The 25,665-nt window shown below is 36.8% G+C and overlaps 1 protein-coding gene across 2 annotated transcripts in view; it reads left to right on the forward strand.

Annotated features, from left to right (window-relative positions):
• Positions 1 to 25,665, forward strand: part of LOC145989956 (sorting nexin-8-like) — a 59,238-nt gene that overhangs the window by 16,665 nt on the left and 16,908 nt on the right. For both annotated transcript variants that reach the window (XM_083125503.1, XM_083125502.1), the window contains exons 3-10: positions 2,492 to 2,624; positions 5,145 to 5,338; positions 6,580 to 6,694; positions 7,218 to 7,420; positions 14,145 to 14,266; positions 17,910 to 18,044; positions 21,799 to 22,015; positions 23,303 to 23,491. In XM_083125503.1, coding sequence (XP_082981629.1) covers positions 2,492 to 2,624; positions 5,145 to 5,338; positions 6,580 to 6,694; positions 7,218 to 7,420; positions 14,145 to 14,266; positions 17,910 to 18,044; positions 21,799 to 22,015; positions 23,303 to 23,491 — 1,308 coding nt within the window. The remainder of the gene's footprint in view (positions 1 to 2,491; positions 2,625 to 5,144; positions 5,339 to 6,579; positions 6,695 to 7,217; positions 7,421 to 14,144; positions 14,267 to 17,909; positions 18,045 to 21,798; positions 22,016 to 23,302; positions 23,492 to 25,665) is intronic.

A 25,665-nucleotide genomic window follows, 5' to 3' on the forward strand; every position in this document is an offset into this window, starting at 1 on the left:
GCTAACGAGGCTCTGTCAATGGAGCCAGAGTCACTTTAGTGATTAGGTGTCTTTGTTGTTTAATAATTGTGTTTGGGTGAAAAATATGGTTGAGCCGATTCTGGTAAATCTATTTTGGCCGATACCTGTTGTTGTGTCAGTATCAGAAAGTATCCGTTTAATTTATTTACCGATAGCGGCCGATACTCTTCCGGCATTTTGGTCTTTCACAGGTCTGCAAAGATGCTGTGCTACACTTTCGCAGTATACTTATCCTTGAAATTATGCAAAATTCTTTATGCAAAGTTTATTTTTATTTTGCAAACATTTTTCTTTGAAAAATTGCATTTTGATTGATTGGTTGATTTGCTTTATTTTACTTCGCTTCTTGTGCAACTTTTGGCTAATTTGCAAAGATGGAGATGAGTGATGATATGATGAAAATTTGAATGGACACTCACAAACATCCATGCCCAGGTGAGGATTCGAACCCTTGGCGTCATAGCACGATGTGCTAACCAGTCCACCACGGGGGCTGGCAATTGCATTTTGAGATTACATTACATGTGCATAAATATTCTGATGCAATTCTTGACCAGCGATAGAAAAAACAACTTATGATGATTCAGGTGTCAGCCTCGTCTTGTCAGGGGTCAAGCCGGCCCCCATGGTGGAGTGGTTAGCACATCAATCATCAATCTCAGGAGGCAACTTTCTGGGGGTGAGGTAGGTGGCAAATGGACTAATTAAGCCATCACTGCAACTAAAATAAAACTACATATTTTACAACTTTTAATTGTATTATTCTGATTTAATGATACATATGATACAGAAAACACACGAACATAAAAAAACTAGTGTACGCGTTAACGATGGAAATTTCCATAAGTGAACTCAAAATATTAAAATAAAATAAAAAATTAGAACTGAATTTGAAAATTCAGGCACCGTGTGAAAATTTTCAGGTGCCGTGGCTACTGCATGCCCTGTATCTTTCTGCCTCTGCTCTTGACTATTTTAAGCCAATCTTGGCAAATTGACCCATGTAATCGGAGTGGAATAACATACACACTAATATTAAGCAATATTTTGAACAACTTTTCATAGTTACAATTTTCAGTATTGGTATTGGTGGGAAGAAATAAGAGTATTGCCATCAGTATGGGTATTGGTTCAAGTTGTATCGGCTCAGCCCTAGTCAGGGTGCAAAATCATTGAAGACTGGTTGGGTAGGGGGGTGGGGGAAAGAAGATCTTAATCTGCAAACCTATACCCGAGTATATATGTATGTGTGTGTGTGTGTATAAATTATATTATTATATACATATTTTATGTTATTAAATGTAAAATATAACTAATTTATTAAAATAACATTATTATTATTAAATAATACGAGGGTAAGTCAATATATAAGTCTCAAAATGGAATAGAAAGAAAAGTTGAAATAGTTACCTGATGAAATATAGATTATTTTTAAACGTAATCTCCATAACATTTACGCACTTCTCCAATCGTTTCACGAGTCCCTCAAAGCCAGCAGCGAAGAAGGTTTGTGGTTGGTGTCGTAGCCAGCTGGTAACCTCCGGATGGACCTCTCCATATCCTTGAACCGGTGACCACCCAGGTGATTGATTCTTCAGTGGACCGAAGAAATGAAAGTCGGATTGTTCCAAATCCTGATTGTAGGCTGGATGTTCCAGTCGTTCCCAACCTAGGGACCGTATGTGAGCCACTGTGGTATTGGCACTGTGTGGACAAGCGTTGTTATGGCCCATTGCTCACCATGTGTACACTCTGCTAACACACCTGCCATCTTACCCACTTGGCACTCGAATGACTCGCCGCAGCACGAGAACGTGACTACTAGCGCCATATATGATACACGGTAGTGCTGCCACCTACACCGACACTTGCGGAAAGGATCAGTGCAACAACTGATATTCATAAAACAATTTCACATTACAACAATTCGAAGATATTTCATTTTGCGACTTATATATTGACTTTCCCTCGTACACATAAACGAACTACTAACTGGTTGAAGATGTTAATAAATTACAAATTAGGTGAAATATGTTTTTTTAAGTTCTTGTGCAGTTTCTGCTTTCTATTAACATAAATGAATTAGCTTTCGCTGTTATTTTTATTTCATTCTTGTTTTACTTTTATTGTGCGCATATTGTTATTGGAGAGAGAGAAAGCATTCAACACTCACAACCACATTATTTTGTGTATTTATGATATTATCCTGAATAAAGTAAGTATATTTGAAGTGAAAAGTAATTGCTTATCTCAAAAACTCTCCCCCTTGGAAATGTTTGGTGGGGATGATTTTTGAGGTTAAGATTCTTTGTGGGGGGAATCTCCCCTGTCCCCCCAGGATTTCGAACCCTAGTGCTAGTGGATAGTGATTGTCATTCTGTAATTGATGCCTTTTGTGCAGTCTGTCAGCTAGTGGCAAGATAACTTTCTATATGAATTAGTCTATGCTAATGAAAATGCTCGTTCACAGATATGGGACATGATAGATGGAAGGCAGGGACAGCTAACCCGAACAAATGTGTACAAAGCACTGGCTCTGATCGCATGGGCTCAACAGGGGAAGGAAGTTAGCAGCAAGCTTCTAGAAAATTTCTCGGGAGAAGGTATGTGCCATGCGAGAGTTGTTCAGTAAATAAGGTAACAAGGAAATGTATGCACATTATGGCTCTCGTTCCTTTATCTATTTAACAATCTTTACAAGTATCATTCTGATTCTTATTTTTTTTCTCAAGGAAGCAACCATACAGTTGTTTGTTTTATTATAGGTTGTGGTCGACTTTCTATCTTGCCACGAAGTTCCAGGTTTGATTCCTGGGCATGAATGCTCTGTGTGAGTGTTCCTTCATCAATTTCATCCACTCATCATCAAGATTAGCCAGAAAAGGCATAAAAACTATACTAAATAACACAAAATACATAATTTTTTGGAAAGATGAAAGTGGAAGTACTTGTATAAGTTTTCAGTTGGTTCCACAGGAATTCAAATTTAAGTGAAACAATAGTGAGAAGGGATCTGAAACATTGCCAATAAAGTAGATTTTAAAGATGTGGTTATACTCACTGCTGGAATTCCTAACCGATGGGATGCTTCTATGGGTCAGTAGGTGGGGGATACTTAATGAAAATTTTGTTAACTACCCCCCCCCCCCCCCCACTTTGGGCACTGGTTATACTACAGAAACAAGAGAAAGTAATTTGGTCATTACCAATTACAAGGGTGAGTCATAAGTCTTGCAATATTCTGGTACACAACATACCTTTATTTAGGGATGTGACGAAGCTGAAAATTTACCGATGCCGATGTACTCACCGATAATTTTTGGAACCGATACCGATTCCGATACATAAGATTATTAAACAGAAATGGGATGTTATTTTCTGCACGACAAAAATAAATTTGCTATGTACATTTCTATTGCATATCATATGTATATACATATATATTCTCAAGAGATGCGAATGTACATTTGCATCCACAAAAGGTTATGTGAACCTAGGGATTTAACATTAGTACACAAGCAGTTCTTTGAAATGCAAAATGAATTCCTGTTTATCCAGATTCAACTTCAGAAATACGAGATTTGGAAGCACTTCAGGAAGTAACCTAGTTCTTCTCTTATCGCAAATCTGTTCAGCAACACTGAACACTCAATCACTGAATACTGATGCAGCAGGTATGCCCAAGTATTTTCTCAGCACTTGTTTCAGGTTTGAATACTCATTTTTGAATTTCCAATACAACAGCAGAACCTGGTTCAGCAATGCACTGTTTTATTTCCGATTTATAGTTAGGTTGATCCTCTGAATGAGAGTTTGCAATAATTTTATTACAAAAACTCTACAATAATGACGAATCATAACCAAATTTTCAATAAATCTTACAAAATTAGAATATAAAACTTGTTAGAAGGTAAAACTCTAGTATAATCTGTACCGGTTTAAATATCAAATTTTTGCCGAATCTGATACCGATATGTCAATTTCTGCCGATTTTCATATATCTGTAATCTGCTTCGGCACATCCCTACCTTTATTCATTCCAGTACAATGAAAGCAGGTTAACTTTATTCATTCCAGTACAATGAAAATAGGTTAACATTCAAAGTATACCCCCTCGTGTTAGACTGTCTGCAGCCACCTTCCTGCCAGTTCCTCGATTCCACGTCAATACCACGTCTTGTCCTTAGAGGCAAGGAAGTCAGTCACTGCTGTTTCCACCTCCTGCTGGTTGGTGAAGCTTCATGATTTCAGGAAGTGCGCCATGGACCGAAAAAGGTAGTAATCCGAAGGGGCAAGGTCAGGACTATATGCCGGGTGTGGCATCAGTTCGATGCCATCAAGTTCCTGAACTTTTTGTTGCGTTTTCCTAGCCGAGTGTGGTTTTTGCGTTATTCTGTTGCAGCAGGGCATGCTTTCGGTTCACCAAAGAAGTATATTTTTGGTGTAGTGCACTGGACATGCCGAGTTGGTTTGACAATCGTCGTGTGCTGGTGGATGGATTTTCCTCATAGGCATATGTTACCGATACTTGAAAATTGCAATAATTGAAATTTGTTCAAAATATTGATCAATATTGGTGTGTAAATTTTATTCTTAAATTATATGCATCAATTTACCAAGAAATTTGTTTAAAAATATGCAAGAATTACTTCAGAATATTAAAATAAATATTATGTAATCACAAAAATATTGTTTTTCGTGCAAAATTTGTGCAAAATATAAAGAAAGTTTGAATTTTGCATAATTTCCAGGATAATTAGACTCTGCGAAAGTGTCGTGCGGGATTTTTGCAGACCCTGTGAAAAAGCAGAATGCTGGAAAAGTATTGGCTGGTATCGGTAAAAGGAATTCCAACCAATACTTTATAATACCGATATCACTGGTATAGGCCATCTGCTCAGTCCTAGTACAAACTTTAAAATTCTTCACGATAATTTGTGTTTGTACATGAACAGAAAATTAGAAGAATTCACATTAATGTGGCTGTTTTGATGTTATGACCTCATGTGTATAAAAAGTACATATGAATTTTTTATGATAATTTTTTGTACAAATTGTATATTTGTATAGCTTTTTATAAAGATGATAACATGTACTAAAGCAAATTTCTTTTCTTCCTGAAGAACTACCTCAGCCGGAGCTTGGCAATCTCTCTGAAATTAGAATAATGGCTCAACAAATGAAACGCAACCAGACTCCCACAAAACTAGGCCTTTCCTACTCGGACATCTGCAGTCTTGACTTAATTGAGGTGGACATTATTCCCGAAAAGAAGGGACTGTTCTTGAAACATGTGGAGTATGAAGTACATAGCCAGGTAGGGCATTGTAATTTAGTTTTTTTACTTAAATATACAGCAAGGTTTAATTATAAATTTTCCATTGCTGCTGTTATATGTATGTAGCCAGTCTAGAAAAGTTATGCACTCTAGAACCAGACTGGGGCTCCCTGATAGTATGGTTATGTAATTGCCTTGTAATCAAGAGGTCCCAGTTCCAATACCCAATGGAGGCACATAGTGGTTCGGTTCGGATCCCACTTTAGACTGTAGATCCAGTCTCAATTACCCTCTCTGTGCATAAAGTGGACTAAAATCCAAAAACTCAAACTGTAGAAACAGATAGATTTGGATATTTTAAGCTTTCCAGACTGTTAGATGTATTGTTATAACCTAGCATAGAAATATGAATAAAGATAGATACCAAATGTGTTAATTTTCTTCTAATAAAATAGTGATTTGAAAACCCTTGCTATAACTATTGTATGTTTTACTAAGTCAATAATGCATGTCAAAACTTTCAAAAGTTCCATTGGAAATTTATTGTTAGCTAATGATTGTCATTGGAGCTCTCACTTAGCTGAATGGTTAGCCCTCTTGCTTTCAGAGTGAGTGGTCCAGGTTTGATCCCCAGTTAGAGCCCCAAAATTTCGGTGTTGAAGAGATGGATGATATCGGAAATTTGATATTGCAATGTATCATCAAGAAAATATTACAGACAATACGATACGATATTTTTTTCTGTATTGTGATATCGGTGATATATCATCTGCATGATATATATCACCAAATATCATGATGATATATTGCTGCCATGATATATATAGTGCTAAAATATTGTGACAATATATCACCAACACAATATATATCATCAAATATTGGGATTATATATTGCCAACACTATATATATTGCCAAATATTGTGATGATATATCACAGACACGATATATATCACCAAATATCATGTTGATATATCACAGACATGATATATATTGCCAAAATATCATCTAGTTGATATTACTTGGACAATATTTTCTCAATATCGTGATGTATATGGTCTAGATGATATATCGCCTCAAGACTAGTGTTGGCCCAATATTGTGAGAACTGTTAGGAGCAATACTACTGATCTTCGGTCTCGAAAGTCAGAAAGCAGCAGTGATGGAAGTGATGGAAGTTTGTCACTCAACTAAATAGCTTGTCATTTGTGTTTATTTTTTAAGAATTTTACCACATGTAATATTGCAGTCAAATTACATGTTTTGTATCTTGACCTTGTAGAGATTTCGATCTTCAGTGAGGCGGAGATATAATGATTTTGTGGCATTACATGAACTCTTACTAGGAAGGTTTCAGTACAGATTGATACCCAGGCTTCCACCAAAGAAAATTGGAGGTAAGTAGAGACACAGAAATACAAGATTTTAATTTTTTAATGTATATTGATGTATTGTTATCTGACAGATCCATTTTGTGCGAATTTGGTAACTCTGCTGATAAAAAAAACACTCCCAAACGTTTGTTTATTATAAAATTGCAATTGCATAGTATTGATGCATTTCATATGTATCACAGAATATCTGTATTCATGGAGATAAGCAGTAATTTTCTTACTGGAGGCCAGCCTTTCAATGAACAATAGAAGTAATAGTGATAAAATACCATTATTATAAATTTCTAACAACAAATTATTATTTTGTGCCCAATTTATTATATCCTCTGTGACATTTCTGTACTTGATGTACCAACTGAGCAAATATTCCGCATAACTGTTTTTTTCTTCTTTATTTTTCACATTTCATACCATATCCTTAATGCACTAAATATGAAGTTATTCTATTTTTAACTTTTATACAACTTGTTCAAGGAAAGGCTTTGAAAATTTATGTGGAAATTTCCCCCATTTCTTTTTCATTTAGCGGACTCACAGTTCATAGAAGAGAGGCGGAAATCCCTGCGTCGCTGGTTGACCCTTGTGGCGAGGCACCCAGTCATGAGCCTTGACCCTATGATAGAGTTTTTCTTCACATACTCTGGAGACGATATCCAGCACAAGATACGTGAAGTTTTTCGTCGGGTGCCTGATGAGTTTACTACATCTGAACTTGCAGCAAAATCAAAGGTGAGGTTGTACTGGAAAAATATATATATATATATATTTATTTACTGTTTTTTTTCTGGCAGAATTCATGGTTCAAGAGAATTTGAAGGCTGTTTCTTTGTGACATCTCCACCAGAAGTTGACATTACTTAAAATTAAAGGTTAGGTAAATGTTTGGATTTTTATATTGATTTATGTTAAAGGACTGTGCAGTCTAAGGTGAAAGGCTTGCGTTCTGGTTTGAGTCTCCTTGGGGAAGTGGGCTGCAGGATGCATTCTGGTTTGAGTCTCCTTGGGGAAGTTTAACAACTTTTCTTCTTAAATTTTGGCCAGTATATGGGGCCTGTAGCCACCCACCATTGTGAGCAAATTGGAAAGCTACAAATGAGTAGTGTAACCCAGTCATGGAAATATACAAGGACTGGGGGTTCGTCATGCTGACCACGACATCCAGAAATAACCAAAGGAAAATGAAGAGGAAGCCATGGCCAAAGAAACTAACCAACCTTAAGAAACAAATGCAAAAAGTCAGGAAACTATATCAAAAATCCATCATCGCACAATACAGAAATGCCAACCTCCAGATTTACCGTGCCAAAAAAAAGCAATACGAAACTGAGCTACTAAATTATAAGACACAACAATGGAATATCTTCATCGAAAAACGTCTGGAAATAAATAAATGGGGCACCCCGTATAAAATCGCTATCGGCAAAATAAAAAAAACTCAAACCATTTCCACCTTAATTAATGACGAGAACAACACGAATATGACAAAGGACTTGGAAGAAACCATCAACTTCCTAATGAAGAATCTCATACCAGATGACAAACCTGAAAACGACAGCGATGAAAATAAGAATACAAGATAAATCTATCACCAGCCATATCCAGAATCACCAATATTACCTTTCACTACCCAGGAAGTAGAAAACGAAATAAGCAGCATGAAGAGGAAGAAGTCCCCGGGACCAGACGGAATTCCTGTGGAAATAATACAAGAAATCACCCCCAGTACTTACGCCTTACATTACTCAACTATTTAATGAGTGCCTTGTTCAGAAGATATTCCCAGAAACCTGGAAGGAAGCAAACTTAATAATCATCAAGAAACATCCAAATAAAGATGAAACCAGGGTCAATTCATACAGACCAATATGAATTCTCAACGTTTTGGGAAAACTCTTCGAGAAACTTATCCTAAAAAGACTCAAAGAATTTTGCCTTCTCAAACCCATATCAGGGATACAATTTGGGTTCACGAAAGGTAAATGCACTGACGATGCATTACGCCTGCTATCGTCTACAACAGGGGTTGCGCATGCGGCCCCCGTTGCCTTTTTCTGCGGCCCGCGAAGCCAGTTTGCAAAATACATTAACTTTATTTATTTTTATTAAAATACATTGTTTTTTTTTTACTGAAGGAACGGATGCTTTGTGAAGAAAGACAATATCACAGGTAGAATTGATTTTGCAGTCAATAGTGAATTCAGAAGAATCTAAAGTGACGTCTTTCTCTTCACACCATGCATTCCATCCCTTCGCTATGTGGAATGAACCCACCCGCTTCCGCGAAGGCTTCACTCTTTGTGTTCAGAAACAAACTGCAGAGAGGCCCTATAGAGATCTGTTTTACTACGCACGAAGTATGAAGAGATTTCCAGTGTTCCATCTCGGATTGTACTGTGACTGATTGTTAAAGTTTGTGCAAATATCGAAATGAGCAAAATCTCCAAAAATCGTAAGATTGAAAATTAAAATAGCTTCTCTCCAACTTGAATTGCGTGATTTGAAAGGCGATGTGTTCCTTCAAACTAGGCAAGAAAAGGGGCCAGAGTTTTTCAAATACCTTTCAAAAGAACGCTTTCCAAACCTTCGTAGTTTTGGCCAAAGAATGACACCGATGTTCGGCAGCACATACACGTGTGAAAGTGTTTTTTTCTTCAATGAAGTTCATCAAGAACCGCTACAGAAGCAGACTGGCACATTCTTCACTGCTTCACCTTGTGAGACTTCTTTCAAATACAGAAATTCAAATACAACTTTAATAAAAGAAGCAGATCGGCCTCAATTTTCACATTGAACACTTACTATGAAGGATTCTTATTTGTATGGTGTGTCTTTATTTCTTTCAATTCATCAATAAGTATTTGGTTTTGTGAAATAAATTGTAAATATACAATTTTGATTTGTAATTCCATTACTTTATTGCCTCATTTTAGAAATTTAGGTCATGCGAAAGTACTACATTTTCAGTTCAGTACTTACAATTTTTGTAATTTTTAATCCCTCCCCCCAAAAAAAAAAATGCGGCCCGCCTATCAACTGCTGGATATAATTTTGGCCCTCGGACCTTTTGAAGTTGGAAACTACAAAACACTCCAAACAAGTACATGGTTGGAATTATGGTGGACATCGCTGGGGCATTTGACAACTTGTGGTGGCCCAGCCTTTGTCAAACACTTAAAAACATGAACTGCCCAGGTACACTCTTCCTACTTCTGAAAAGTTATTTCTCTAACAGAAAAGTTAGCATCAAATATCCGGATCTACAAATGAGTAAGATTACGTCAAAAGGTTGTCCTCAGGGTTCCATTCTGGGACCCGAGCTTTGGAATACTAACTTGGAGCCTGCACTTATGAAACTACAAGACCATCCAGACATAGACCAGATCATAGCTTATGCGGATGACATTATCATGCTCACTTCCGGTAACTCAAGAAGGGAAATCGAAGATATAGCATCTACTGCAATCAATATGCTATCCGATTGGTGTGATCATGCTAAACTCAAAATAGCTTCCGAAAAGACTCATTATATTATCCTTAAGGGGAAGTTACAAAGAAACCCTCAAATCAAACTCAGAGGAAGAAACTTAAAAAGAGTAAGAGAAGCTAAATACCTTGGTATTACTCTTCAAGAGAAGATGTTTTTTAACAGACACATAGACCTGACAACAACCCAGGCTGAAACAACTATAAACAGTCTAGCCACATTGAGTTCTGCAAACTACAACCTTCCACTATCACACATAAAAACATATCTCATTATCATATATAATTCTATTATTTCCTATGGCTCGCCCCTGTGGGCCATGGAAACCAGTAAACAATACATTAAAAACAGATTGAGATCTTCCCAACGCAAAGTGATTCTTTGCCTTACGGGTGCATTCAGAACAACCTCAACCCTGGCTCTTCTCATGATAGTGGGCCTACAGCCTATTGAAATTGTCATTAAAACTAGAGCATCAAAATATTACTTTAGAAATGGACAAGAGGACGAAATCTATAAACTAATTGAAATACGCCCTGCCACGGTACCAGAAATTTACCACTTGTTTAGCGTCTGGCAACAGGAATGGACACAAGCTACGCAAGGAAGGAGACTTCACAGCTTCCTTCCAAACATAAAAGAACGACTTTCGATGGATCATTTCCATCCCACGAGAGGTCTCATACATTTCCTAACGGGACACGGTCCCTACGGTCAACACCTAAATAAGCACAACCTCAGACAGACTGATAAATGCCTGAAATGTACAACCGAGACGGACACACCGGAACATAAAGCCTTCTTTTGCCACACATCGAACAAACAAATCGAAGATTTAAGACCAAAGCTACCAAACTTCAACACGTACCAGTTAATAAGAAATCCCGAGCACTTTACGTTACTAAACGAATTAGCAAACCTGGTGTCGAAAGAGGAACATTCCCTCTTCAAATCTGGCATCACTCACCTCCCCATTCAACCCCTACCTCCGGAATGTAATATACCCCCCAGAAGATCACAAAGAATCCACCTTTGACAAACCCAACAACAGGACATCCCTCCTTCGGACTAAGATCACCAAGAGGATAATGAAGCAGAACCACCCACAGGAACATCAAGAAGGACACACTAATACACAAGACAGTGATATGCCAAAACAAAAAAAAGTTTACGCCTCCCGGGAGAAAGTTAAAGGATAACACTGCAAGGATTCGAACCAGGAACCAACTGGATTTAACCCAGATTTTTCTTTTTTGTTTCTTTCTTAAACTGTAATCTTGCACCTCCTTCTTTATTCTTGTTACTAAACACTCTGCAAACTTCTCTCACTGATTCTTGACAATTCTCCATATTTCCACTACCGAACGTACTAATGTACCCGATACTTCCCAGGAAATCTCCCTACTTCTTTCCTTCCTGATGATGTCCCAGGTACCAACCGTCGTACCGATGTTCATCCCAGTCCGACCAACTCTTGCTGGTCTCCCGCAAGTCTCCCTGTATCAAGCACCACTCACTCTTTCATATCCCTTCCTAGTATTAATACTTACATCTCAAAGCCAATAATATTCTCACTATCTCAAACATAACATACTAGAACATAGACCCTGCTTAACATTCATAGAATCGTGTTAATGTCTATTCCTCATCTTATCCATCAACACTAATGCATACGACACACAATAAAACTTATCCTAAGAAAACATTACCCACCCAATTACACACTTATGTAATTTCGTATCTGTGATCATAAATAATATTAATGTTAAACACTAACACTTATTTACTTCCTACTATTTCTAACCTTTATCTTCTTACCTTGTAGAATGATGTAAAACCAACTTTGTTCAGGAAAACCGAACAAATTTGGTTCTTCACACTCGAGCATTCTTGCCAATGTCACAGTGAATTATTGTAATAAAAAAATGGTAGATAAAGGATGAATCAAAGAAAAGCGAGGGAATCCATAGAAAATTCGCGGAACTGACGCCCTGGGTTAATTTTCAGGTACCAGGCCATAAGCGCATACCTCCGAAAATAGTTTGACTACTTTTATCTGTATACATAAAATAATAATCGTTCTATGTAACCATATCTGTATACTGTTTAGGAAAATAAAATAATTTGTTTTCTGCTGACCACATGTCATCCTGTAACTGGTTGGGTCATTTTCCACCTCTCTTGAGGCATGTGTGAGTGAGGCCGGCAGTCGGTAGGTAGGCTTTGGCCCTCAAGGGCTGTTGCTCCACACATTAGTTAAGGGCTGAGCTTCTACTAATGCTAATTCTTGAATATTGTAACAGAGCAAAGGAATTCAGAATATTTATTAATTTTAACTTTAAAGTATTCGAATGGAACTGGACGATTGCTTTAAAATATTCATAATTTGACATGCGATTATCTTTTAATCATCTAATTCATTTGTCTCCATAATGCAGTTGCAAAAAAAAAAAAATCATGCATTCTGTGTAATTTCCGGGATATTCAGACTCCAGAAAATACTTGTCTGTATCTGTGGTTTCAGTTCCAACTGACACTTTCTGCAATATCAATAATAGCTCAGTTGTAGATTATAATGAAGTTTAACGTAAATTTGGTAAGAGTTATTTCGATATAACAGTAAGAACATGTATGGAGGCAAAAATAATGCATTGACTAGATTTAAACCAGTTTAACTTCCTCTGCAGAAGACTTGTTTGTAGTTCAGGTTGATATGATTTGGGAAAACCTTTAAGTAACTTTGAAGTAATTTGGAATGAGTAATAAATGTGTGTGTTTTATATCTTGGGTTTTTACTAGAACATTTATAGGCGTTAAAATGCAGTGTAGGCTGGCCTCTACTCTATCAATGTAGGCTAATCTGTCAAATCAGTCTAAGTGGGTTGTAATTTAGTGCAAAATGATATCATTTTGTTATTATTTTTGTGAGTGTAACCATATAATTCATATGCTTTGGGGCCTTCACGATGGTGCAGTGGTTGTGTCATCGCTAGAGGCATGCATATTTCGTTTTTGACTAAATCGCGAAATGAGAAATAGCACATTGTAATGTTAATTTTTCATGTTTCTGAAAGGTGTGAGGTGCATTTTCCTACCCTGTTTTGTCACGAAATGATGCGAAATAAACTGCAAAATGCGAAATAGACTCTTAAACACGAAATTTACCACTTATATACAGACAAGACACTTTCTGAAGTCTGAAGTATCCTGTGAGCTATGCAATTCACAGAAAATTGATTAACTCTGCTGTAAATATTTGAGAAGCAAAAATGGACCCTTTTATACAGGAATAGACTTAATATTCTGGTAATGATTTAATGTGCTATTAGAAGGGATATGTTTATTTTGTGTAATAGTGCAGTTTTAAATCAAATTTGGGATTATATTCACATTTTTAAAACCAAAATGTCATTTTATATACCACTTTTTCACCGCTATAACAACAACAATTCATTTTATTTACCGCTTTTGAACCCGAAATTGACTGTTTTTATACTGAAATTTTGCTTTTTTATTTACCAAACATACGTATGTGCCTCTAGTCATCGCTTTTTAATCAAGGGGTCCTGGATTTGATACCCGGTGCAGGCACATAGTGGTTTGGATATCACTTTAAACTGTACATCCAGTTCCGATTAGCCTTACTGTGCATAAAGTGGACTTAAAATGCCAATTCAATCAATCAATGATATGCTTTGTCTAAATATGCATTTTCTTCTTCAAAGGCAAAACCTGTTTTCATGCATTAATTAAGGAAGTTAGTGAGTAATTCATGTTTCTAAAGAACATTTTCAGTTTTATATCTGATCGCTAGAATATCAGTTGGTATTTTGTTGGTATTGGTGAAAATTTCACTTCCTTCCCTTCAATGCACTATACATAATTTGTCTTTTGAATTTGTGATTTACTTCATTACATATTGTACATACCAAGAATTTGTAAAATTAATGCATTTTCACTGATGGACAGGAATTAGTTCCCCCAGACACGCATGTTGAATTTGCCAACAGCCGGGAGCAGATAAGAGTAATATACAGTGGGATATCAAGACTCAAGCAAATAGCTGACAGCCTGGCACTTCGGTCTCATGGGTAACTATATTTTATGTTCTTGTTAGATAACTTGTAGATTAGTCCTAAGTGTGAAAGAAATTAGGACATGCTGTAAACCTTTTGTAAAAAAATGTGTGTTACATTTGCAGTCCTTTGTTGTTAAGTTCATATTTTAAGAAAATGTAAAAAAATTGTCAAGTTGAAGTATATGTCACTGAGAAATAACATATCACCATCATCATCCTCATCCTTTGCCGTTTTCTGCCTCTGGCTGGGTCGGCATAGAAGTCAAGCCTCTCCATTTTTTCCTGGTCTTCCACCACTCCTCTCTCTTTCCACAGTGTTCCAATCTTGTCCTCTTCTCCTAACACTCTCCGCTATCTGCTCTTTTCACCGACATCTTGGCCTGCCCCCCCCCCCCCTGGCCTTATTCCTCCCTCCTTGCGCATTGTAAGCTCTTACTGCGTCTTTCTGCATCCATCCTCTTCATGTGTCCAACCATCTCATCTGTGTCTGATCTATCCTGTCCTGAAGCTTCATCACCCCACTGTCTGTTGGATCTCATTCCTTATTCTATCCCTTCTAGTCTTCCCCAATATACTCCTTAAAAAATTTTATCTCCACTGCCTGCATCTTTCTTTTTTCTCTCTCTCTCTCTGTCATTGTCCAAGTCTCTGCTCCGTATGTAATTATTGGCACAGATTGTGTCATAATATATATATTGATCACAATTGATGTTAAATTTGTAAATTATATTGCAACAAATTGACTGCACAAAGGTGAGGGGAATACCCAATGTGCTTGGACACCAGGGTATCTATATACTTACTTATTGCCTTGCAACATACACAGTGCTCTTCTGTGGAGCCATTTAAGACACCATGTAATGGAAGAAAATAACTTGGTGTTGTCTGGATGTCTGGTGTTTTGTTTCAATAAATGAAGCTGTAAGAGTGGTGTGCATGTTTTAACAGTAAGCTAAAAGCTTTCTTCTTCCAGTGTACGGTTGTTACAAATGTTTAAGCACTTTTTTGATAAAATGTTTTCAGGAGAGCACATCAGACATTTCTTCTTGTCCTCGTCGATGGTGCAGTGTTAGCATAATCGCCTTATAATCAAGATCCAAGGTTCGATATGCAGTGGAAGCACATAGTGGTTTGGATCCCACTTTAAACTGTTGGTGCAGACCCGATTAGCCATACTGTGCATAAAGTGGACATTTCTTGGTAGTTCTATCAAACATGTTTAAATGTATGTAACAACTATAAACTAGAAGAACAGTTTTACAATGCAAAGCAATACATATGTACAAGAAGAAAGGCAGCAGCTGCTACATTAATATGGCTAGGTAAATAGATTTTTCTTCACAAGATACCTCCTCAAGCACTTCATTTGGCACATTTTGAGGCTAAATAATTCTATGAATGTTAAGTGACAATGGCTCTTCATTGCTCATGGAATAGTTGGTTAGTGCACATGTATGCTGTAGGTTCAATCCCTACAATTGACAAAATGAAATTTCTTTGCCTGAAGACAAGAGAGGAGGTGCTTCCTTGAAACGTAGTGTTAAAATAAATAGAGATAAAAACAGTATGCAATGCACAGGTAGGCTAATCGGGAGTGAACCTGCAGTTTAAAGTGGGATCCAAACCACTATTCACCACTGGGTATTGAACCTGGGACCCCTTGATTACAAGATGATGACATTTGTACAATGCCATCAGAGAGGCCTCCAAGCCCTTCGTGTGTTAGGACCTATGTAAGTAGGCAACACAAGCTGCAGCTGCCAATGTGGTGAGGAATTCCTCGAAACCACGTTGAGTTGTCAGTACGAGGCTAAATAATTCTATGAATGTTAAGTGACAATGGCTCTTCATTGCTCATGGAATAGTTGGTTAGTGCACATGTATGCTGTAGGTTCAATCCCCACAATTGGCAAAATGAAATTTCTTTGCCTGAAGACAAGAGAGGAGGTGCTTCCTTGAAACGTAGTGTTAAAATAAATAGAGATAAAAACAGTATGCAATGCACAGGTAGGCTAATCGGGAGTGAACCTACAGTTTAAAGTGGGATCCAAACCACTATTCACCACTGGGTATTGAACCTGGGACCCCTTGATTACAAGATGATGACATTTGTACAATGCCATCAGAGAGGCCTCCAAGCCCTTCGTGAGTTAAGACCTATGTAAGTAGGCAACACAAGCTGCAGCTGCCAATGTGGTGAGGAATTCCTCGAAACCACGTTGAGTTGTCAGTACGAGCCACACAGCATGAATTTTTTCTAAGGATTAGGAAGTAGCAGGCAGTAAAAACGTTCATATTCTGGGTGTCTACCAGTCAAGAAAAAGTCAAGGAATTACGCTTGTGGTCAAGAATTTTTGCTATTTTTTACAGTGTAGTGAATGTACATTGTTATATACCTGACCTGGGATTTGATAAAATTGAATATTTGGAAATCTACTATTGTATTGAGTTGTGGTTAAGATTTGTTCACTCCGCTTCTTAACCTGTCGGTCGTGTGGGTCATCATGATCCTCACCTAACTTTTTTCTTTACCAATCCATTAGGGTTGAAGGTAAGTGGGCCATACTCCCAGTAGCTTATCTCTTTCTGCCCTCCACAGTCCCACAGGTGATATTCGGTTTGCATTCACGTGTCTGCAGGATAGGAGTGACCCACTGCGATCATTTACGTTTGTGCACGTATACAGTGCTGGACATATTGAAAGAAACTAATTATCACTTATTTCGTACAAAAGTTTACTTACCAGATTTCTTTCATTATAGTATTACTATTCAAAAAACTCATTCTTTGTTTTTTCCTAAAGATATACTTATTTTTTGAGACGTATGCAGAAGTGGTGCATTTATTCAACTTGTATTTACAAATATTATTAAGAACACAAAAATGTTAGAAAAAATAAATATGAACATTTATTTATTTGCCTAATGATGTAAAATAAACAACAGAAGGACAAAACAGAAAAATAATCTTTAAATATGTAAAAGAAGAAAGTTTAAATTTGCAGGTCACGGTGACACCGTGACCGCATTAAATTGTGAAATGAGCACTACCTCTCCCAGGTTACGAATTACAAGTAAAAATATTAAAATAAAGTAATTTGGCCATTCCCCGTCCAGGATGAAGTCTGGATCATCAATTTTTACATGCATTAATAATTAAAAGTCTAAATCTCTTGTTAAAGTACAGATTCAGTTTTCATCGTAATCGGCCTTGTGGTAGGGGTTTTCATTAAATAAATATATATATTTTTTCTTAACTTCCAACTATATCTAAGTAGGGAGCAAATAAATAAATGTTAAGAAAAATGGGAAGAAAGGTCAAGAAAAAGTCAATAATTTTGGATTTGTTATTTTGTTAGGCACCCTGATATTGCATGGCTCTGACTGCATGGCAGTGTTGCCACGTTGTATGCATGAAGTAACAATCCTTGTCCTTCATTCACTTTGCCTATCCCATATGTAGGACAAGCACACTTCTGTCCAGCTGTCTTAATTTGTTGGCCTCCAATGATATGGTAGTCCTTTTGTGAAGGAAATGATGGATGGAAACCAGATGAAGTCTCATTTCATCAACTTTTGTTGTAGAGAATCTCATTCAGTTGTAACACAGTGGCTTGGTTATTATTGTAACACAATTGAATTTGCGTGAATTTTCAGGTATGCTGCTGATATGGCAGAATTTGGAGCTCAGCTCACTAGTCTTTCAATCGAGCCACATAGTTCTTCAGCATGGTCTACAGGCGGAAACAAGATCTGGTCAGATATGAAGAAGGGCTTCCATATTATATCCAAGTAAGCTGTGTTGAATATTAGAATTAATTTGTGTACATCTGAACTTTAATGCATGGATGTTTCTGTGATGATGCTGCTACGAAGTCTATGACCGTAGTTAGAAACAGGGTGGATAAAGATCATGATTTTTATTTAAAAAATCATTTTTGTTGATTTTTTTTATTTAAATTTGATTTGTTTTATTTAACCTTTAGGTGCCCGATAGTCTTGATCGAGATGCTCTTAGGTTACCCTCGGGTGCCCAATCGTCTCGGTCGAGAGGCTTTGTTAAGGTTGTAGTTTTTACATTATAACTTCGCTATTTTTTGGCTAGAATTCAGATTTCCTTTTTTCATATTGTTGTTAACACATGTATTTAACAGAAATGATTGTTGCACTTGTTTTTTTTTTTTTCATGAAAATGACTGGAAAAAGGAGACTTCTTTTTTGCGTCTTTTTCAAGGGAAAAATTTTGCTGACAAAGGCTTTATTGTTCCCTCACCCCTGGAAACTGCATTCCAAGGAAGTTTGTTTATCGGTACCCGAGGTCAAAAGGAATGTTTTCCGTCCTTTTGTAAGGGGGGCGGGGGGGGGGGGAAATCCCAATTTAAAAAAAAAATTGGGGGGATTCCCCCTCCATATATATGCTGAATGTGCATACATTTTATATCGTCTGAATCTATGATTCATTCCACGTACAACGGTATATCATTCATCTCTCTAGGGCAATTAGCCTCTGAGCTACAGTCATTTCAAGGTAACGTTGCATTTTGAAGCTTGAATCAGTGGCATGCTGACCATTCCTTTTGGGGGTACAACTCGCGTTACATTGGTCATACAATAATAATGCAAATATTTTTGTGTTCCTTACATGCCAGCGATAATTTCCATGTGCATGTCGACACTGTCACGTACATTTTTCTTTGGGGGGAGGGGAAATCCCCATTTTTTTCCGAAATTTTGGAATTTGGGGGGTTCTCCTCTCCCCCGCCCACCACATATATGCCAGATTTGCATAAATTTTATATAGTCTGAATCTCTGGTTCATTCCGCATACAACGGTATATCATTCATATCTCTAGGGCAATTAGCCTCTGATCTACACTCATTTAATTGAAACTCTGTATTTTGCTCAAAATTGGCTCTGGCAGCAATGGCCTTGGGCTCCTAAAGGTTAAATCGATTTTTTCATTTTTTTTTAAAAAAAAACTGCTTAAAATTGCTAGTGTGGTTTTTGATTGATTGATTTGTTGTTGTAAGTCCACTTTATGCACAGTAAGGCTAATTGGGATGACCTACAGTTTAAAGTTGGATCCGAACCACTGTGTGCCTCCACCGGGTATCGAACCCGGGACCCCTTGATTACAAGGCGTCGATGCTATCACTGTGTCATCGCGGAGGCTCTTTGTGTAGTTTTTGGCACTATACATATAGATATGTTTTTTTTTATGAAAAGGCATTTTCTAGTAAATGGCCCTGTAAAATATGTGAACAGTTTGATTAGAGCAAATAAAAGGAAAAAAAATGTAAATATCCATTTTTCTGTTTCTGATACTGTACCTTCTATGGAAATGTTTGTTGAGTGTGTTAATGAAACTGTCATAATTCCAGTAACTTTTCTTCAGTGAAAATAAAACTTTCTGGATGTACTTTAAAAATTGTAACTTAAATATTTTTATAGCCTTTGTAGCTGGATTTTGAAGATTTTTTTTAATGGTAGTTTAAGGTGCCATGTTTATTTACAGTTTAATGATAATGACACTATTTATGGTTTAACATGATTAGTATTTTGTATATTTTTGTACACAAAATGTTTGCTATTTTTACCTATAAAAATTATAAAATTGTTGAATTTTAAATCAAGTGAAATGTGTGTTTACATTTCCCTTCGTATGAGCTTCACACCATCAGTACATGCATTTCATTTCCTTTATTTTCCTTTCTTATAGCCTAGTAAATACCATTAGATTATTACGAGATTAATGTACTTTCACCAAGAGTGATTCTGATATCTACAAATTCCTTGTGTACATTATTCTATAAATTCTTTATTTGAAGTGATTTAAATCAATCCACCTTGTAATTAACTCTGATAAACTTACTTTTCATTTTTCCGCGTAAATGTTTTTTTCGCGATCGATTTCACCACCTGTCTGTTGGCTTCATCAGGCACGTCGCTCGCGAAAAAAAAAACATTTACGTGGAAAAATGAAAAGTAAGTTTATCAGAGTTAATTACCTATCTCTGCGTAACCGCCAAACAGATATATTTAGATACAATGGCAATCCACCTTGGTTATAAGTAAACTGCTTTTTCGTGTAATGAAATTGAATTACTTCCACAGTTACTTCTCTTGGAGACTGAGTCAACATAAAAATAATACCCCAAGGTGTTTATCCAGAATTTTCCATCTAAGAGGTGTAAGTTGATATTTAGGGTAAATTTCAAGCCAAAATTACCGAAAATGGACCCTTTGTGGAAAAATTAGGGCAGTATTGTGCTGTGTGGATAAATCACTGATGCTCCCTTTATATAATTTCAGTTCAAAGTTTTGTATAAAGTTATGTAAAATGGTTAGTTATATTTTTAGTATTTTTACAATGTTTTAATTATTTCGATTTTCCATTTTGTGGTCTTTTTTAAAGTAATCTGTAGGGCTGTGCTCCCTCTCCCCAAAATCTAATTTTTCTTCTTCAAATGTGAAATTAAGGGTTTGATGCTATGCAATATTTCAATAAAATTGTGATTATTTAGATTATTAATACAAAATTATCATCAAGTATATTTATTTGCCAGCACATTTTTTTATTCTCTGAAACATGAATATAATACTAACACTGAAATTAAAGCTCTGTATGTTACCAAACTTCAGTGCCATAAGCTATTTCCTGTGGCTACATCAATTCAAGATATGTTCAGTATCAATGTTATTAACATTAATAACACCACTTGAAATGGGTTTGGATGACTCGCAGATGATGCTTTGTCTGAATAATTTCATTATGCTGATTCCAAAAATGAAATCCATTTTTACCCATCACGTCTAGTTTTTTCAGAAAATAGCAACAATATTAACTGCCTTAATTTCACAATAAAATGTGTAGTTCCATCATTTCCTCAATATATGACTCTGTTTAGATTGTGGCAAAATATTGGTTTTCTACAATACAAATCCTCCAATTTTGAACTATAAATGCACATAGAATAGTAAGCATTTAATCCACCTTCTGTCTTCACAAGACACATTGGCATGAAAATTGTAAACTTTGATTACGTAACTTCCATTATCGTAATCCCTCATAAAAATTTCTTTCACAAAATGTCCAAAACTCAATGTTATAATATGGTGGGTTGATTGAACTTAATGACGTGGAGAAATAATCTGATCTAGGGAAAAATCCTGATATGATGGAAAGAAATTTATGTCATATCCGTCATCAGCATTCAAAATACTTCCAGAATCACCTATTGGTTTGTAAATGACCAAAATTTCCCTTGCTTAAATTTATTTTGTTGCGTTCTGTAATACGTGCAATGGAATGGCAAATATGAGAATTTTGATTGTGAAATTGTGAAGAATCCTGACGTGATGGGGAAAAAATCGATGCCATTTCTGTGATCAGAATTCTGGTATACTTCCAGAATCACGTACTGATTTCAATGTTACTATCATTTTTTTATTTACTGACTTTGTTGGTATTTAATTGCTAGCATTTATTTTCAGTAGATATCTAAGTTTAGCTTGAAGTATAAGTGTTTTTCGTCTTTATCATAGGGAGTTTGCACTACTGTCAAGTAAGGCATTGCAACAGGCTGTTCGTGAAGAGGAAGAGGTGTGCGAGAAGCTGAATCTTCTGTTGGATCTCCTGGCAGCACACAGAGACCTCTGTGGCCGGCACGAGAAGGGAGTTGCTCAGGACCATCAGAAAGCTCTTGCCAAAATGCTTGCCATGAAGAAGAGACAAATACAGGGTGTGATCAAGGGCACAGATGTAAGTGTGCATTGGCATATTTTTCAAATCCTTTATCTCCCCTATTCTTCAATACTGCTCCTCCATCTGGATCGTGGCTTGTAAACTTAGCTTTCCAGGATTGATTCTGTACTCAGCTTTTTCCTCACCATTGCTCACTATTGAATACTTTCTCTCAGGCACCTCCATAAAACAGATATTATGTCTTCTTTGAATATCCAGTCACCACACACTCATCACTAACTAGTGCTGTAGTAACGTCGTCAACTCGTAATCAAGGAGTCCCGGGTTCGATACCCGGTGGAGACACGTAGTATTTCGGATCCTACTATAAACTGTAGGTCCAGTCCCGATTAGCCTTACTGTGCATAAAGTGGACTTAAAGCACCAACTCAATCAATCATCACAAACTAGCAGACATGAAATTTTTGCATAAAATCATCAATGACAAAATTAAAACTGAATTCTTAAATCAATCAATTTCATCTACAAGTCCGCACATGGCCAACCTGTAATGTAAAGCTATTCCACATTGTCTCTACAAGGCTCTCTCTGTTCTACAGCAGTTCCTTTTCTATAGACTTCCCTGCTTATATAATGACCTGCATGCAGATATTGACATTGTCTTGTCAGAACATTTTTATCGACAATTGTTAGGAATGTATGTGTAACGTAACTTTTTCTCTGTGCCATCTTATGTTATTGCCTTGTTTAGGTGTTTTCCTGTTGCTACAGTTTCAGTATAAAATGGTCTTTCAGTACTGTATCTGAAACTTTTAAGTAAACAAACAAAGAAATGTAAATTAGATATTTACTAGATAAGAATTCTCTCCAGAATGACAGCTGTTCTGAAAAGTGCCATGGAATGTGTTTCCGACTGTGAATGATCAAATTTTATTGAAATTTCTATACAATGGTTCATGATTCTTTCCATGTAAACAATGATAAGCATGCAGAACGATTTGTTAGGACTGAATCAATATTGCTGTTGGTATTGGCTGGTGTCAGTGGTATTGGTATCTGAAAGTTTCAGTTAGAATTGAACCTTGCGACACTTTTGCAGTCTAAGTACCCTGAAAATTATGCAAGAAGTTTGTGTGAAAAAAATAAGAAAAGATGTACAGCTGGAAGAAAATATTCTTTGTCTGGGTGATTTTTGTATGTAAATGATATTTTAACTACATAGAAAATTTAATTTTTCCAACCGATTTCAAATACGTTTTTTCTTGTTATTTTGTTGTTGTCGGTTGTTTTGTAATGCTTTAACTTGCAAAAGGTGTGATTTTTTGTGTTGAATTTGTATTGCAGGCTGAATCAGTGGATCAACTTGAATCACGAATGATGGAACAGGAATCAGTGATAGCAAACATGGAATTGAGAAATGCCTACTCCCTCCACTGCCTCCATCTTGAGACGCAGTTAGTTCACGCTCATCTAGAAATTTTGGCCACAGTTCTTAGTACCCTTGTATCGGTTGAAATACGAGGTCATTCTGAGGTACGTTTACAGCGTCAAGTTTATTTTTTACTTTGGTGCAGTATTTATTGATACTAAAAATTTACACAATGGAATGAAATGTTAATTTTGTTGTATGCATGGGACAGGTTAATGGCCACTCAGTTGGTATTGGAGGGCAGGAAAAATCGCTTATTTTTATATATAAATAGCTTGTAATTTAGTGCAAATTTCTGTCAAATATGTTATTTTATTATTATTATGATTACTTATTATCTCAATAGGGTTACAATTAAGCCATACATCATTTCATTTAGAACAATATTAATACAAATAATGACTTGATGCCCTATGTGGTAATAAAAATATATAAAAGCTACATCTAAGGAAAATGAGATGAATATAATATAAAATAACAAGCTTTGCGCACACTCCTCTAATGTTTTTGTTGCTCACTTACATCTGCAAGTTCCTGTAATAAACTACCACAGTGAGGGCATGGGTTGAACTAGTCAGTCCACCTTCCCCCCCTGAAAATTGGCATCCTTCTTTTTGAAAAAAGAGGAGTATGTCTATAATAGGAATTGAGTTCAATAATTTGTATTCCAGTAGCAAGACTGAAGGTAAAGGTGAGTTAATCCGAAAAGTAGAATGTGAAATGACATTCTACTTTTCGGACTAATTTCATTTTTTGAACTTAAGCTTGTTCCATAGGTTTCAAAGTTCCAAAAATGAGATTGGGTTGTGCAATGCCACACAACGTAAAACTATAACTTTCAAAGATTTTTCTTCTGCGAGGTTTGTAAAAGTTAATAAAATATAAAAGTAAAAACATAACCCATGCCTCTACAGCCCTGGAAGAGCCTTGGCCTATCTTCCGACTGTCAGTCTCCCTCCCACAATCGTACCTAGAGGTGTAGAGATCGTCAGTGGTGTGACGTGGGGTCAGCATGTCGAACCCTCAGCCGTTATAGGAGATTTCCGAGACCGGATTATGCTACTCACTCGTAGCTCTCCAATTTCCTCACAATGGTGTGTTTCCAACGGTCCTATACACAGGCTGAGCACACAGAGACTGAACACAATGCCGTCCCGCAGTCAGAGTCCAAGCCCAGCGCCTTAGACCGCACAGCCACGCAGTAGCGGCTCGTGCCTAAAATAACAGGTGAAGAAGTATATTTATAGGCAATGAAAACAAATAGTAAGTGCCAGTGCCCCCCCCCCCCAATTTAAAACGTCTTTTTTGTCTTCATCCGTCCATCTGGAAAATGGTGTCTGCAACAAATTACACACTAAGTCATTTACTGGGTTCATTGTAGAAACCACAGCTCAACACATGAACACAACACACGATAGGAAACGCGAAACACACACGCGGAACAAGATCTCGCGAGAACGCGAAGATTTTGCCACAAGCACTGGATGCGATGTTTTCTCCGACGAGAGAACTGCTTCATCTAGAAGGCGACACCCGTTCAAGGCCAACGCTAGGTGACGTCACCGTTGCCATGACAACCGGCTAAGTTTTCCGCAACCTAGCGGTGTTTGCTCTTGGGTTGGGACGAACTCAATACGTGCGTAGCGCCGAGCGGCGTGTTATTTGAGTATTATCGTGTGCGTTCTGCTGGGAAATAGTTAAATTTAACAAGCAAATGAAAAATGTCAATATTAATTTGAAAATTAGGTGAAAACATCTGCACTTGTTGCACTTGGCCAGCTGCCACTGCAGCCACGGAGGAAGACCAACTATAGAAGTAATGGTATGAAATGTGAAAAATAAAGATAATCAGTTAATGCAAGATGTTCACCCTGCTGGTGCATCAAGTAGAAGAGTTCACAATAATATAATAATGATAATATAAATTTGGCAATATGATTAGTTTTTATATGTGGGTTAGATACTGATTAGCATGCCCATCACACTGTGGGGAGGGGAAAGTTCAGCTGTGTATGTGCCAACACAGTCTGGATCACCCCTATCATCATTTACCTTTGACATTGCTGTGATCATTATTAAAGTTCCAGCCCATATAATTATTATTTCTACTGCTTTTCCTTCCCCCCCCCCTTACAAAAACTTTTGGTTACATGCATGTAAAATACAAAATAATAAATAAGGACAGGACATACAATTGTCCAATTTTTACTGGTACTCTCCTATGATGTAGTATATTTCTAGCACCCTGTATCTTTTATATTAACAATGCATAATGAAT

The sequence above is a fragment of the Lepisma saccharinum genome, chromosome 7, assembly GCF_977018435.1.
Source record: "Lepisma saccharinum chromosome 7, izLepSacc3.1, whole genome shotgun sequence".
NCBI classification, from domain to species: domain Eukaryota; kingdom Metazoa; phylum Arthropoda; class Insecta; order Zygentoma; family Lepismatidae; genus Lepisma; species Lepisma saccharinum.